The sequence below is a fragment of the Candoia aspera genome, chromosome 2 (genome assembly GCF_035149785.1).
Source record: "Candoia aspera isolate rCanAsp1 chromosome 2, rCanAsp1.hap2, whole genome shotgun sequence".
Classification (NCBI taxonomy): Eukaryota; Metazoa; Chordata; class Lepidosauria; order Squamata; family Boidae; genus Candoia; species Candoia aspera.
The window spans coordinates 56,557,780-56,574,525 of record NC_086154.1 but is presented as its reverse complement, the minus strand read 5'-3'; the positions used below and the strand labels follow the sequence as shown (position 1 = coordinate 56,574,525).

Sequence of the window (16,746 nt, the reverse complement as noted above, 5' to 3'; positions counted from 1 at the left end):
CTACTATAGCACCTGGTAGAGTGTCACAGAGATGTTTGCAAATCTCTTCCCATATTTCATTTTAAGACTGAGTACATGTAGTTTCTGTGGCCCTGTTTTTTTCTTCCCCTCCTCACCTTTTTGCTTTACCATCTTGGCTGATGAGGAGATTTGGAGATCTTGAAAGCTTGCATAACAATTTCTAAGTTCTGAGTATTGTCTTTTTCAAATTGCTAACCAACTACCTTTTCTTTTCTTTCTTTTTTTGCAGCCATTGTTTGTTTGAAGAAATAAAAACCCTGAAAAACTTTAATCATATTTTTTTTAAATTCTGAAAAAACCAATATAGAAATATATTTGACAAGTTACCTCAATGCTCCAAAAAGGGGGGGAAAAGTGAGCAAGGATAACCATTTTTTAAAAATGAGCTTGTTGAAGAAACTTTAAAAGGATCACTGCAAAAATATAAAAGCAAATATTGTATCTGTGTGAGCTATTAATCTCAGCTTAGATCCAAAATAATTACCCAATTACTCCAGTACAAGGTAGGCAGATGTCAGCAAACTGCTGTTGAATCTCAAGTCATTTTGAAAAGCAGTTTGTGACATGATACCAAGTGAAAAGTCAAAACTTACCCTTTTGCCTAAAATATTTTATGGATTCCAGCTATACTTCTTTTAAGTCTAGTTTTTTAAAAGAGCATTTTAAAAATAACATTCTGAAAAATGAGCAAATTGCTGAAGTACAACCAAATTTCTTACATAGCATTTATGGTGCTCTATGCCTTTAAGGCTTAAATCAAGCTACAAGCCCAAACATGGTTGGCAGAACCCCCCTTTAAAATTATAGATGGAAATGTTCTTTGAAATAATTTGGTTCTAAATTATTCATTATTTTCATAATTTTAAACATGACTTAGTGACAGACTGGCACTCAGTGCATTTCTGAATCAAATACTAAGGGTACGCTGACTAGAACTATTGAAAGCCAATGTTGTTGTTTATTCGTTTAGTCGCTTCTGACTCTTCGTGACTTCATGGACCAGCCCACGCCAGAGCTTCCTCATCGGTCGTCAACACCCCCAGCTCCCCCAGGGACGAGTCCGTCACCTCTAGAATATCATCCATCCACCTTGCCCTTGGTCGGCCCCTCTTCCTTTTGCCCTCCACTCTCCCCAGCATCAGCACCTTCTCCAGGGTGTCCTGTCTTCTCATTATGTGGCCAAAGTATTTCAGTTTTGCCTTTAATATCATTCCCTCAAGTGAGCAGCCTGGCTTTATTTCCTGGAGGATGGACTGGTTTGATCTTCTTGCAGTCCAAGGCACTCCCAGAATTTTCCTCCAACACCACAGTTCAAAAGCATCGATCTTCCTTCTCTCAGCCTTCCTTATGGTCCAGCTCTCGCAGCCATATGTTACTACAGGGAACACCATTGCTTTAACTATGCGGACCTTTGTTGTCACTGTGATGTCTCTGCTCTTGACTATTTTATCGAGATTTGTCATTTATCGAGATTTGTCATTGATTTGTCATTGCCAAGGATTAAGCGACTTCTGATTTCCTGACTGCAGTCAGCATCTGCAGTAATCTTCGCACCTAGAAATGCAAAGTCTTTCACTGCTTCTACATTTCTCCCTCTATTTGCCAGTTATCAATCAAGCTGGTTGCCATAATCTTGGTTTTTTGAGGTTTAGCTGCAAGCCAGCTTTTGCACTTTCTTCTTTCACCTTCATCATAAGGCTCCTCAGTTCCTCTTCGCTTTCAGCCATCAAAGTGGTATCATCTGCATATCTGAGATTGTTGATGTTTCTTCCAGAGATTTTAACTCCAGCCTTGGATTCCTCAAGCCCAGCATGTCGCATGATGTGTTCTGCGTACGAGTTGAATAGGGAGGGTGAGAGTATCCTTTCCCAATCTTAAACCAGTCCGTTGTTCTGTGGTCTGTTCTTACTGTTGCTACTTGGTTGTTATACAGATTCTTCAGGAGCCAGACAAGATGACTTGGTATCCCCATACCACTAAGAACTTGCCACAATTTGTTATGGTCCACACAGTCAAAGGCTTTAGAATAGTCAATAAAACAGAAATAGATGTTTTCCTGAAACTCCCTGGCTTTTTCCATTATCCAGCGGATATTGGCAATTTGGTCCCTAGTTCCTCTGCCTTTTCTAAACCCAGCTTGTACCTCTGGCAATTCTCGCTCCATGAATTGCTGAAGTCTCCCTTGCAGGATCTTGAGCATTACCTTACTGGCATGTGAAATGAGTGCCACTGTTCGGTAGTTTGAACATTCTTTAGTGTTTCCCTTTTTCGGTATGGGGATATAAGTTGATTTTTTCCAGTCTGATGGCCATTCTTCTCTGATGTTTTCCAAATTTGCTGGCATATAGCATGCATTACCTTGACAGCATCATCTTGCAAGATTTTGAACAGTTCAGCTGGGATGCCGTCGTCTCCTGCTGCCTTGTTATTAGCCATGCTTCTTAAGGCCCATTCAACCTCACTCTTCAGGATGTCTGGCTCTAGCTCACTGACCACACCATCAAAGCTATCCCCGATATTGTTATCCTTCCTATACGGGTCTTCTGTATATTCTTGCCACCTTTTCTTGATCTCTTCTTCTTCTGTTAGGTCCTTGCCATCTTTGTTTTTGATCACACCCATTTTGGCCTGGAATTTACCTCCGATGTTTCTAATTTTCTGGAAGAGGTCTCTTGTCCTTCCTATTCTATTGTCTTCTTCCACTTCCGCACACTGCTTGTTTAAAAATAATTCCTTATCTCTTCTAGCTAACCTCTGGAATTTTGCATTTAATTGGGCATATCTCCCCCTATCGCTGTTGCCTTTTGCTTTCCTTCTTTCTTGGGCTACTTCTAGTGTCTCAGCAGACAGCCATTTTGCCTTCTTGGTTTTCTCTTTCTTTGGGATGTATTTTCTTGCCGCCTCCTGAACAACGTTGCGAATTTCTGTCCATAGTTCTTCTGGGACCCTATCTACTAAGTCCAGTCCCTTAAATCTCTTCTTCACCTCCACTGCATATTCATTAGGAATATTAGTGAGCTCATATCTAGCTGATCTGTGGGTCTTCCCTAATCTCTTTAGTCTGATCCTAAATTGTGCAAGAAGAAGTTCGTGATCTGAACTACAGTCAGCTCCAGGTCTTGTTTTTACCGACTGTATAGATGTCCGCCACCTTTGGCTGCAAAGGATGTAGTCAATCTGGTTTCGGTGTTGTCCATCTGGTGAAGTCCATGTATAAAGCCGTCTCTTAGGTTGTTGGAAGAGAGTGTTTGTTGTGCAGAGTGAATTGTCTTGACAAAATTCTATCAGCCTATGTCCTGCTTCGTTTTGTTCTCCCAGGCCATGCTTACCTGTAATTCCAGGTGTCATTTGACTGCCCACCTTAGCATTCCAGTCTCCCGTGATGAAAATAACATCTCTTTTAGGCGTGTTGTCCAGTAGGTGCTGCAGATCCTCATAGAAGTGCTCTACTTCAGCTTCTTCAGCATCTGTGGTTGGGGCGTATATTTGGATCACTGTGATGTTAGATGGCTTGCCCTGAATTTGAATTGAGATCATTCTATCATTTTTTGGATGGTATCCAAGCCAATGTAACCCCTTTATAATGTACTGGTCCATTTACCAGGATCACCCTGAGTCTTCTAACTCCTCAGTCTTTCAATTGATGTCTTGGATGAAGAGGTACAGGGAATGCTTACTGAATTTGAGTATTATCTAATACCCTAGAACAAAAAAACAAAAAAAAATTCAAAAAGATCTTGAGAGAAACAGGATTAAATTAACAGGATTAAATTTAACAGATACAAAAGCAATTTTTAAAAAAAATTTGAAACAGAAATCACATACAGAGTTATAGGATGAGGTATACCTAACTTGGTAATATTCTTAAGGAAAAAAACTACTTGATTGCAGACTGAACATGAGCCCTGTTCATATAGGATGTGGTTACAAAAAAGGCAGATGCACTTTCAGTCTGCATCAGCAGAAGTATATTTTCCAAATCGCAGGAAATGGTCATTCTACTCTATTCTACCTTGAATGTCCACTTCTGGACACTATTTTATGTTGAGGTTTTCCTACTAACGATTAAGACTTCTATTGTACCTAATCATTTTGGCCGGGTGAAGAGGTTGTATTTGATTGTCTCCTTTCACGTGCTTCATGCAAATTGCCTGGGGGGAGGATCCTGCCCAGACTTGTTTCTTACTTCCTCTTTTTCTCTCTGCCGATATGTAGCAAGCCAGGAGAGCTAAGTCCTTTAAATATGTTTTGCTTTTTGTAAATAAATTATTTTTATAGATATGCCTGGTGTGTGTGACTTTTCTGATCTCTCCCGGGCTAAAGGCTTTCCCAGCATTCTGCCAACAGGTTATGTGCCCAGTGAGCAACCCAGTAAGCCCAGTAAAACCCAGAGAGAAAAGAGAGATCAGCTCCACACCTCATGCACAATTTAAAAGCAGGTAGCAAAGACCTGTGAAGACTTTCTTTGGAGCCACCTGGAGATTTTCCAGCAACTGCCAGTCTACAGGACAAAGAAGCCAGCTGAGGTGACTTGCAAAAGAAGGAAGAAGCCATGGCTACCTCCCAGCCCTCAGCGATGCCTCTGGAGCGCCTATCAGAGACCAACTATTTGAATTGGGCCCTGAAGATGGAGATGTATCTTCGCAGAGAGAATCTTTGGCTGCCAATTGGTGAGCAAACCCCCCAAAATCCCAGTGCTGAATGGCTGAGACAGGATGAGCGGGCTAGAGCCACCATTATCTTGGGAGTTGAGGACAATCAGCTAGTCCACGTGCGAGGCATGCAGTCTGCAAAGCAACTTTGGGATGCTTTGAGAGACTTATATGTAAAGGCAACAGCAGGGAGTAAAGTTACTCTGACAAAAAAGCTGTACAGAGCCTACCTTGCAGAAGGAGATAGCCTTCCTGAGCACCTGCATTATATTCAGCAGCTGTTTGTTGAGTTGCAGGAGAGAGGAATGGAATTTACACCTCACAAAATCCTATATCCTCCTGTCCTCACTAAATGCAACGTGGGACACGCTGATTTGTACCCTGGAGGCTATGCCTGAAGCAGACCTCACCCCATGGTATGTTACACAGCGCTTACTCACTGAATGGGAGAAGAGAAAGATCCCCCCCCCCATCTCTTCTGGAAAGCTGCAATACCAGAAAACGAGGGAAAAGAAGGGAAAGGAACCTGAGGCCACAGCGCTAGCCAGCCAGCAATGCTTCACTTGTGGTTCAGCTGGACATTTGCAAAGAAACTGTGCCTTGAGACCCAAGAGTAGAAAGACAGAGAAGAAGAACACAAGGGCAACACAGAAGAAGGCTCTTCAGACAACCCAGATTGCACAGGTTGCTGAGAAGGGTAATTCTGATGTATGGGTGTTAGATTTTGGGGCCAGTTGTCATTTATGTAATTGTAAAAGTTCTTTTGTGTCACTGTCTAAAACTGAAAGACAAAGTGTATCTTTGGCTGATGGGTCTGTGACCAAAATTATGGGATAAGGTGACTTGTATTTATCCTGCTTAGGAGAAACTGTAAAAGGTGTGTTGTATGTGCCAAATTTACAATCAAACCTTTTATCTGTGGCACAATTGGCTGCAACAGGGTATATGATAACATTTAAGAAAAATGGTTGGGAGATATGTAAAAATGGGAAATTGTGTGCTACTGGTATGTTAAAAGACTCCTTGTACATTGTGCAAAATGCAAGGAAGCCAAGCTGCAAGGCTGCAGTTGGCAACACGCCATATCATGACCAATGTGTACACCTGATGCACAGGAGATTTGGTCATGCTAATTTCAAGTATATAGCACAAATGCCACAGCTGTGTGCTGACCTAAAGATAAAACCCTGTGATAAATACTTAGACTGTGTAGTTTGCAAAGAATGCAAAACACTAAAAGCTCCTGTGAGTAAGCACAGTGACAGAGTTACAACTAGACCTTTGGAAATTGTACACTCTGACATTATTGGTCCTTTTGCTCCAAGTCTTGGACAAGCAAGGTATGCAATGACCATCACTGATGATTTCTCAAGATACACATTTATCTACATCTTAAAACATAAAGATGAGGCATTTGAGCAATTTAAAAGTTTTGTGACATGGGCAAATGGAAAATTCCCTAGGCCTGTATCTGCACTCCAATGTGATAGAGGAGGAGAATACCTTTCTCACAAATTCAGAAGGTTCCTAGTGGAAAAGGGGATAGAACAAATTCTTTCTAACCCTTACACCCCTCAGCAAAATGGTGTTGCTGAAAGAAAGGGCAGAACCTTGCAAAATGCGATGGAATGTATCATTAAAGATTCACAATTATCTTTTAAGTACTGGGGAGAGGCCATATCTACTGCCACTTATGTACAAAACAGATTGTATAACTCTGTGATTCAGGACACTCCATTCCATTTGTTTTATGGTGTGAAACCAAAGGTAAACCATCTTAGAGTGTTTGGTAGCACTGCATGGGTTCACATTCCAAAACAGCAGAGAAGGAAAGGAGGCCCCACAACAAAGAAAGCCATCTTTGTTGGCTATGAACAAAGCCAAAGGAGCTACAGGTTCATAATGGGAGAGAAATTAATAATTAGCAAAAGCGCTTCTTTTGCTGAACAAAACTGGCTAAATTCTAGCTCTCCAGTTGAACTGACCACCACAAGAGAACAGCAAGGACTTGCTGATGGTGATCTTTTGCCTGATGAGGACATTAAACCAGAAAAGCAAACTGAAGATCTGTCTGATGAGACACATGCTTCTCAGGAAAGTGATAGGAGTCAAAATTTAAGCCCTGTATTACCTCGCAGATCTCAGAGGAGTAATAAAGGCGTTCCTCCATCACGTTTTCAGGCTGAAACAGTAAAGGCTTTTCACATATTCACAGAACCTGAGTCTTTAGAACAAGTGAATGCTTTACCACCAGAGATTGCACAAAATTGGCATTCTGCCATGCAACAGGAATTAGCATCCTTGAAAGAAAATAAAACATGGAAACTGGTAAATCTACCTCCCAATGAACGCTGTCTGGGTTGTAGGTGGGTTTTCAAACTGAAAAGGGATGCTGATGGCAAAATCCAAAAATATAAAGCAAGGTTGGTTGCAAAAGGGTTCACTCAAAGGAAAGATTTAGACTTTGACAAGGCTTTTGCACCAGTTACTAAAGGTGAATCAATTAGATTACTGTTAAAAGTTGCTGCACTAAAAGGAATGTCAGTTAACCACTATGACATTCAAACTGCATTTCTCTATGGAGATTTAGATCACAAATTATACATGCAGCAACCCCCTGGCTATGAAAAAGGGGAGAATCTAGTCTGTGAACTGCAGAAGTCAATCTATGGGTTAAAACAAGCTGCTAGATCCTGGAACCAAAAAGTAGATGAAAAACTGCAGAGTTTTGGTTTTGAAAAAGGAAAAGCAGATCCCTGTGTATATATGAAGAAGGACAAACAAGGATGTATGTATCTGTGCATTTATGTTGATGATTTGCTGCTGTTCACATCAACAGAAAAACAAAGGCTTGATTTTGAAGCCTGCATGAAAAGCCATTTCACATTAAAAAGCCTTGGAATTATAACCACCTAGGTTTGGAAAAACACAGGAAGAAGAATGGTAGCTTTCTGTTAAACCAAAGGGGAGATAATGGTAAAGTAATGTGAATGGAAAGACATATAAAGTTGTCAGAGAAGATTGGTTTGCATCTTAATCTATAGTGTAAAAAGGGGAGTGTTGAGGTTTTCCTACTAACGATTAAGACTGCTATTGTACCTAATCATTTTGGCCCGGTGAAGAGGTTGTATTTGATTGTCTCCTCGCACGTGCTTCATGCAAATTGCCTGGGGGGAGGAAACCTGCCCGGACTTGTTCTTACTTCCTCTTTTTTCTCTCTGCCGATATGTAGCAAGCCAGGAGAGCTAAGTCCTTTAAATATGTTTTGCTTTTTGTAAATAAATTATTTTTATAGATATGCCTGGTGTGTGTGACTTTTCTGATCTCTCCTGGGCTAAAGGCTTTCCCAGCATTCTGCCAACATTTTATTTATCAAACTTTATCACTGCGCATCTCCCTCCCAAGGAGGGACTCTGGGGGGTTTACAATAAAAAAAAACAAAATTAAAATCAGAACAGTTGTAAATACAATACATACAATAAAAATAAAAGTGTGATACACACACACACACACTTTAAGAAGGATTCAAAAACACTGAAGTAGGTTCAGAAAAGGGCAGCAAGGATGATCAGAGAATAAAGAGAGACTGAAGTAGCTGGGGAGGTTTAGCTTTACGAAAAGAAGACTGGAGGTAAGGGATATAACACTCTTCAACCGCCTAGAATTATATCACACAGAAGAAAGTCAAGTCCTGCTTATCATTATAGAGTGCAGGAAACAGAACAATGGATTTAAATGACTGGAAGGCAGATTCTACCTGAATATCACAAAAAAAGCTTTCTAATAATAAGATCTCCTTGACAATGGAATCATGAATTACCAGAAACTTAATGGGTCCCCCTTCATTGGATGTGTTCAGTGGAGGATAGACTGGTCTGGGATCCTCTAATTTGGATCCTGTGTTATGGAGTGGGTTGAGCTTGGATGGTCCCTTCCAACAGAAGGTTTCTATGATTCTGATGTCTGCTACCAGTTAAAGCTATCCTAAATAACATGTAGGTCATGTGTTAAAGACAAGTAACAACAGATTTATACGAAATCAGATTTTATTGTAAACCATTATTTAGGTACAACATATATCCTTTCCATTTTCATGAAATACCAACAGTTAAATTATGATCTGGTGGGCATCATGGTTTGCTTTTTAACTCTGTAGGACTGATACTCATTTTCACTTTGAATCCCAAAACCACATTGTGTTTTAATTAGCAACGACTGGATCCAGTCCTGATTTTCACCCCTTCTGCCTTGTGCTTTCTAAAAGGCTGTTCCATGGAACAACACAGGAGGCAGCCTTGGAGAAGGGGAGGACTGTTCTGCCCCCTTCCTCCAGTGGGGAACATCTACTGGATTCCAATTTTCGTTCTCCCAAGTTTTTCCATTTATGGACACATCAATTTGGAATGCCTCTTTAAGAAAAGAAAGGAAAAGATTCAAGATGTTTCTATATTTAAAATGACAATTTCCCCATCATTCTACTTAAAATGTCAACAGTTTTGATTCATTGCAAGTCTCCTATGATCTGATGTGGCTGAATCTGTGTACTCACCATTATCACCCTTTTCATATGGAAGCTAAAATCTGCAGTTTGCTATGCACAAAGACCCAGCTTGTAAAGAAGAAAATGTAAGGCTGCACATTCCTTCCCCACTGCCTTCTTTTCCAACAAGGCATAGTGGGAAAGCTAAGCACCTGCTTCTGAAGGCTATGGGGCATTTTACATTGTTTTAGTTTGGTTCACAATTCAACGAGTTTGAGGTCTTTTCCCTGAAGAGAAGCTTAGCACATGTTTCACCAGCAACATTTGTACATAACATTTTACTTAAGGATAGTCAAGGAGACATTAAAACACTTAAGTCAGCGAATGAAGGCTGCATTAATGACCATAGGATTTCTAAAACAATTTTGTTAGACATCTGATATCATGATTTCATGAGAGATGCTAATCCTGGTTATTTCCTTTCTGTTTCTCATCCATTTGGAAATGGGAAGGCTACCATTTTTATCCAGCAAATTCAGCATTCTACTATAAATTTCTAAGTGCAGAAGGAACTGAATCTCAGTCTCATTAGAAAAAGATCAACATTTTACAAAAAAGCACTGACAGAATCATACTTAAGAATATTATTACATTTTGAGCTTCAAATGAAGCTGCTGTGCAATGCCATTCAACACAAAATGGTAAATCTGAACTTTGTTTAATGGTGGACTATTTAAACACATTTAAGGCTTTGGGTTCCCCCTCCGCAGAGACCCACCCATCCCAACATGGTTAAAAGCAGATGGTACCCAATAGAAGTCACTGGATAAAATGAACAAAGTTTTTGTATTTAGACACATGCCATTAAAATTCAAAAGGCAAACAGAAAATAGCAGGTGTTTGGCATTGTTTGTTTCACTATCTCTAAAAAATAAATTTTTCTGAGTTTTCATCCTACCATACAATTAGAGGCATATACTGCTATCCACTTGACAAACTGGTATGACAAAACCTGCTTTAGAATATCACAGTTGATAAAACAGTGATTCATAGTATTAGAATTATATAGTAAAAACATAAAAACCAGTATGGCAGGAGGCAATATTAATCATGGGCACTGCCCTATCACTTAATAGATGCTTCATTTAGCATTACAATCAAATGGATATTGGGTTTCCTTTTCTCTTAACCTAAACACAAAAAGGAATGTACTGGTGCAAATATAGTGTAGTATAAGACAACCCTTTCTAGTCTGTCCTTCTGCAAGACAGGACCCTGAGAACATCTCTTATGGGCTGCAGGCACTCTCCAGAATTACCACTATTAAAAAGAAGAAAAACCCACCCAAAACAGCAGAACACTTTTGTCCCCTACGGCCCAATCAGCTCTCTGAAAACTAGGATCCTCTGTAGCTTATCATTTTTAAAGCAAAGTATTCACAGAAAAACTATAGAAAATGCCTTGGAAAAGATCTGAGCTCCTGTAGGTGAGTATGTTTAAGGCTCAAAATATAGTCTGTGTGTATTATAAAACTGCATTTTTTTCCTGACATCTCTTGCTGTTTGATTGAAATGAGCATGGGAAACAGCCAAACGTTAATGGAGGCTGGCCCCTGAAGGCTCGTGAGGCACTTCTGTAACTTGGTTATCTGCCCCCAGTCAAGCCTGCCCACCCCACTACCTACAAACAAAGGATTAGCCATCTTGCTCCTCAATGAGTCTCTCGGTCTTGGCTCTGTGGAGTTAGGAAGGAAGCAATGGGATTTCTTTTCCCCTCACAAGGGCCTGGGAAGGAGTGGGGAGAGAGAGGAGACCTCTTTTTTTTGAGAAAAAGCAGTGGTGAGGAGATGAGTATGCCTCCTTCAGGGGATCCTAAAAAGCTTAGCTGTTCCCCCAGGCCTTGAGTTAGCATCCTTGGGCACCCTCTTTAAGTTTGGGGGTGATGGGAAAGATATTTATGTTGTCCCCTCACATGAGTGTTGTCTTTTTAATATACATTTTTAAAAAATGGGAAAGCTGCCTAGGTTCGTTCTGGAGTTGGGCAGCCTAGAAATTCACTAAATTTGATTAAATAAAGATGATGCAGGGAGAAAAAACTGATGGATATTGAACCTATTAACCAGTCAACTCACCAGGATGGTTGCAAATAGTGTCTCCAAATGCATGGATTACCCTGCTGATGCCAGGGCAGGATAAGCGTTATTTGATCCAGACTACCCACGGACATGTGTACAGTAGTTTAGATTGTTGTATCCGGAGCAGTTTTTTTAATTCTTGGAAGGGTCCTACTATTAGAGTTATTGAAGGGAAGTACTTTGGAATGCAGGGGTGGAGATGGAGGAAATGCTGATTGTCTTTTGGGGGGAAAGGGTTAGAGTGGAAGATATCAAGCACTTAAAAGAAGTTTTTCAGTGAAATAGCTTGCGTGCTCACACTGTGAATAGTAGATATGTAAGGGATTGGCAGGTAGTGTTTACATCAGCCATTCAGAAAAAATATCCTGCAATTTTTTTCTATCAGTAGCTGAACACAAATTTGGAGAATTATTCCAAAAGACAATTTCAGAGAGATTTCAAGGGATGTGGTGTAGTGTTCCTGCATTATTTGTGGTAAGGTGGCCAAGGGTTGTATCTGAACATCCCATCCTGAACTGTACAGCAATCTCAATTTTCAGCTTCCCTTTTGCTTTCTCAGATCAGGAAGGGTGGGTAGCCAGGGAAGCTTCTTGATAGAAAAATGTGTCAGAAAACAGCAGCGGTGGCATCTTCTCCCATCTCCAAGAAATACACCATCAAGGGAAATAATTCTCAAGTACCCTGAGAATATGATAGAAGTCTCTTAGAGGAAGATGATTTTGGCACAGCACTAGTTTAATTTTTTTTAATGATTATGCAGGGAATGAGGGAGGAAGTAAGTAAGTTTTGACAACTTTTTAAAGCCCTTGGTGGGGGCATATGTGTGTTTGGGACAGAGAATAAATATGTGGAGGGATAAGACTGACCAAGTGGAAAGTAGTCAGTACAAAACCTAAAAGGAAATCTGTGGGACCATTCTTAACAAGACAGTAGTGACAAATTTCAGGTCCCTAGATGCAGAATTTGTGTTCATTGTGCTTAACACTGTTTCTTTTTGACTCGCATTCTCAGAAGTACAGTAAGTTTCAAAAACAGTTTAAGTATGACCTTCTAAAATATAGCATACATATTCTTCAGTTGTAACAGGCTTGTAGCAATTTAAATTCTTCCACTTCCAACTTGGATCTGGCAAAGCCCTCCCAAGGAGAGGTGAAGATCTATGCGCCAGCCTGCTACTGGGCCTGGCCCATTCTAGAGCAGAGCAGAGGAAAAGCCGTCAAGCTATATTTAAAAACTAAGAAAACATTTCAAGATGACCACTGTTAAGACATCCGTCTCTGTCTTTAGATAGCACCACCTTGTCCCTAAGCTTTCCCTGGAATAGACATCTACTGGAAAATGGTTGGAAAAAGTATTAGGTTGGAGAGGTCATCAGAGAAGCAAGTACGTTAACATATCCATCTAGTGAACCAATATATTATTAAGTTCAGGTCAATATTAAAGAATTGCACTGCTGTCCACTGCTTGAATATTTTTCGTGTCATTACAAGAGAAGATGAGGACAAAACCAGAATTCGCTGGCTCTGCCTAACATTGGCCACTGTTTCCTCTGCCCTACCAAACGAACAGGTACTAGCCATCACTGCAAGTAGTAATTAATTGGGAGTCAATGATATCAGGCATACAAGTAATTCATCAACAGAGACACATCCACAGTAACCCTAGGGTAGCTGCAATGATCTTAACATCAATCAACGAATGTATTCATTATACTATGCTTTGACTCTGGTCTATCCAGCTGAAATGAGACTTAACAAAGAGAAAAATGGAGAACAAGCCGTAGTAATTCATGTACTCTCTAGCAGCCAGCTGAATTGTACTGAAAAGAAGCAAAAATGCTCTTACCTATACTACATTAGCTTTTCAAGAAAAGGAATGTTTGCTGAAGCTTTGGAATAGTTTTGCTGTGAGATCAGATGATTTGCAAATACTGAAGAAACCATCATTATCAAAATAGCTTTAAGTGTTTAGTTGATACACAGAAGAGAACCCCTATTTGTTGCTTTTCTGCTGAAGTGCTCAGCATACACACAGAACAATAGCCCTGTTTCAAAAGTGATCGCTGCCGCCACTTGTGTCTTTGTTCGAGGGGGCTTCTGATTCTCTTCAGAGCAAGGCCATCTCATTCTAGAAAGCAATCAGCTACCATTTCCCTTTGTCCCTGCACTATCCTCCTTTGTGTGAGACAGACAATGGAAAACCATTTTGCTGCAAATCTGACCTTTTTAACCACACACACAAAGTAACAGCACAATTTCTTTGACAAAGAGAATCCTTAAATATCCCAGTATGAAAATATAACTTAAATATAAAAGTTTAAACAGGTTAGAAGAGATTTGGAAAAAAAAAAAACCTTTGCAGCCCATTAGTTCCATAGGTACCATTAATTTGTAACTGTAAAACTATTCTGCTTCAGCAGTATGCTGCAAAAAACAGGTTTTTTTGTAATAAAACATACTGATTCAAATTTTGTCAACCCTCTTGTTCCTTTCAGAGTGTGGAACCACAGCTGAAATGATGGCATTCTATGCCTGTGTTCTAAAGGTTCCCATCCATCCAAACCATCTTGGTGACAAGAATTTGTGAACACACGTTGAGAAGAGACTCTTGCATATTTTCCATAGTGCAACTGAACAGGGAGTGTTTCTAATGGTCTGTATTCCCTTTGCTTCACAGTCTTGAGGCGACAAGCATCCTGTGGCCAAGTGAAAATCCACAGAGGTGGAGAAATCCATCATTAACCTGCAAGTGTCCAGGCCGCAGAGCCTGTCATACGGGCAGACCAAAGCGATGCTTCTTTTTCTTAACAGACTTTAAATTAGTCAGTCTCCTAAGATCCTCTTCCACATCGGATTCCTCCATTTCATCATCTGCTGAAATTAGAACCTAAAGACAAAACGGCATGCAGTTAAAATTGCACCAAAATTCATACCTTCAAAAAGTTCAGCAAATATTTTGGCCTTAAAAGTAACTTCTAACTTTACCTTTCCCCATTTCTCAAGGTATGATTTAAATCTGTCTTTATACTCTGCCATTGTTAGATCTTATCTCTGAATTAGACTGGCTGTAACTATAGGAATCTAGTTTGTAAGTATGTGTGAAAAAAAAATTTCCACTAAAAATGACTGTAGGATATACTAAAAAGTTGAAATATCAATATGGTGCACAAAGACAGACACAGACAAGGACTCTGCCTTTATAAACTGGACAGTTCAGGATAAGTAATGCAGTACTGCAGCTTACTTTGTTTGGGGCTGGAGAGAGAAGACTACAACTGGACTGCAAAGCTGAACAGGCAAACATAAGAAATATCATTGAAATACCAATGCAAAAATTAGAAGGCTAGAAGAACTACGTAAGAGTAAGCAAATGGCTAAGTAATGGATCAATCTGTCATCAAATCAGTTTCTTGGCTTACTTGAGGCCTGACAGCACTGGAGCCGTCAGGAGGACGGCCGGAGCAGCAGTGGAAGAACCGGTGGGCAGAGCACTTAAAGTACTATCTGAAGGCGTGAAAAACGCTCACACCTTTTCCTCCATTACTTCCACAAAGGGTGGGGCTGCTTTTCCTTGCTGTGGAGCATTTCTTTACCAAGATGGCTTGCAGCTAGCAATAAACATCATTCTTTGTAAAGCAAAATTATCAGATCTGCTTTGACCTGGACTTCAAGTGTTGTGGCAGATCATAGCAATGTAACCTCAAGCAATTACCTATTCTGGTATTTTGGTTTCTCTTCAGCTTGCATATATTGAGTGGACAATGTATGGAGAGATTAGGACTATCACCTGTTTATTTGATCCTTGAGCCTCCTGGCTGATAATCAGCCAGGATAAGACCGGCCCCATGGTTAAGGGAATGGTTAGGGCTCCTTGGGGCGGAATATGATCTCTGCCTGATTCAGAGAGATGAGGTATAGGGTCTTTATTGAAGAAACCCTTGGTTGATTGAAGTTCTATGTAACTGCAATCCAGCCTCAAACATTTAGTGTCTGCGAAAGCTGATTAAGAAAGTGTTACCTCACTCCAGAAACATCTGGACAATACTGATTATCTAGAAACCTTTTGATTTGGCTTCTAGTTGGTCTCTCGTCCTGACATGCTTTGGTTGCTTTAATGGGTGATCTAGGCTGCTGACTGGATATGAGGCTGGGGAGGGATACAGACCTATTTGTTTTCCTGGAATTCTCAGTTGTTCTGTTGTGGGATTGGATTGTTTTGCAGTGGTACTTGTCCTTCCTATCCCCCTCTGGCCGGAAGATGATGTTGGAAGACAATTATTCATCACCTGAACTGTTAATCTGTGGAGTCCCAGAGTCTGTCTTGTCTTACATACTGTTCAATATCTACATGAAATTGATTGGGGAGGCCATTTGGAACTTTGGAGTGAGGTGACATCAATATATTTATGACTCCCAATTCTACTAAACCTTACCATTCAACTCTAAGAAACTAACTGGTATCCCACATTTTTTAAAATTTGTTCAATCATGTCCAATTCTTGGAGACTGCCTGGACAAGTCCCTGCAGTTTTCTTGGCAAGATTTTCGGAAGTGGTACGCCACTGCATTCTTCCTAGGGCTGAGAGAGAGCGACTGGCCCAAGGAATCCCAATTTGCTGTGAAGTAAGTTGAAACTGACACAATGGCATCCACCATTCTTTATTCCATAGTCCATAGAGCAAACCCATGCTTTTGATTTGTGACTTCACATATTTTTTTAAATAATAAAATAAATGAAAATAGCATGGGTATAATTATTGGTACCCCCAATCTAATATTTTGTAGCACATCCTTTTAAGGCAGTAACTGTAATCAGGTGCTTTCCTGTAACTCTGAATAAGACTTCTACACTTCCCAGCTGGCATTCTTCGTGAGCAAACTATTCCAGTTGTCTTACCTTTGATGGATTCCTTCTCCTAACTGTGAGTTTCAGGTCTTTCCATAAATGTATTACTGGATCCAGATCAGGACTTATAGCAGAACAGTCCAATGTTTGTTTTTCAACCATTCTTGAGTTCACTTAAATGTATTGTGTGTTTTGGGTCATTCTGCTGCTGGAGGACCCATGACCTGTGACTGAGACAGAGCTTTCTAACACTGGGTGTTTTGCTCCAAAATGCCTTAATAACTTTCTGATTTCATTGTGCCCTGGATGTTGGAGGCAGCAAAACACCTCCTTAATATTATGGACCATCCTCCACATTTCACAGCAGGGAAGGTGTTCTTTTCTCTAAAAACATTGTTTCTTCTTCTGTGAAGCTAGAGTTGCTGTTGTTGTTGTTTATTCGTTTAGTCGCTTCCGACTCTTCGTGACTTCATGGACCAGCCCACGCCAGAGATTCCTGTCGGTCCTCAACACCCCCAGCTCCCCCAGGGACGAGTCCGTCACCTCTAGAATATCATCCATCCACCTTGCCCTTGGTCGGCCCCTCTTCCTTTTGCCTTCTGCTCCCCCTAGCA

General features: G+C 40.4%; 1 protein-coding gene across 1 annotated transcript in view; it reads right to left on the bottom strand.

Moving 5' to 3' along the window:
• Nucleotides 1-8,701: 8,701 nt before the first annotated feature.
• STIMATE (STIM activating enhancer) overlaps nucleotides 8,702-16,746 on the bottom strand; it is a 59,814-nt gene continuing 51,769 nt past the window's right edge. The window contains exon 8 of the mRNA XM_063291882.1: nucleotides 8,702-14,173. Within this exon, the coding sequence (XP_063147952.1) occupies nucleotides 14,057-14,173 (117 nt within the window). The 3' untranslated portion in view covers nucleotides 8,702-14,056. The remainder of the gene's footprint in view (nucleotides 14,174-16,746) is intronic.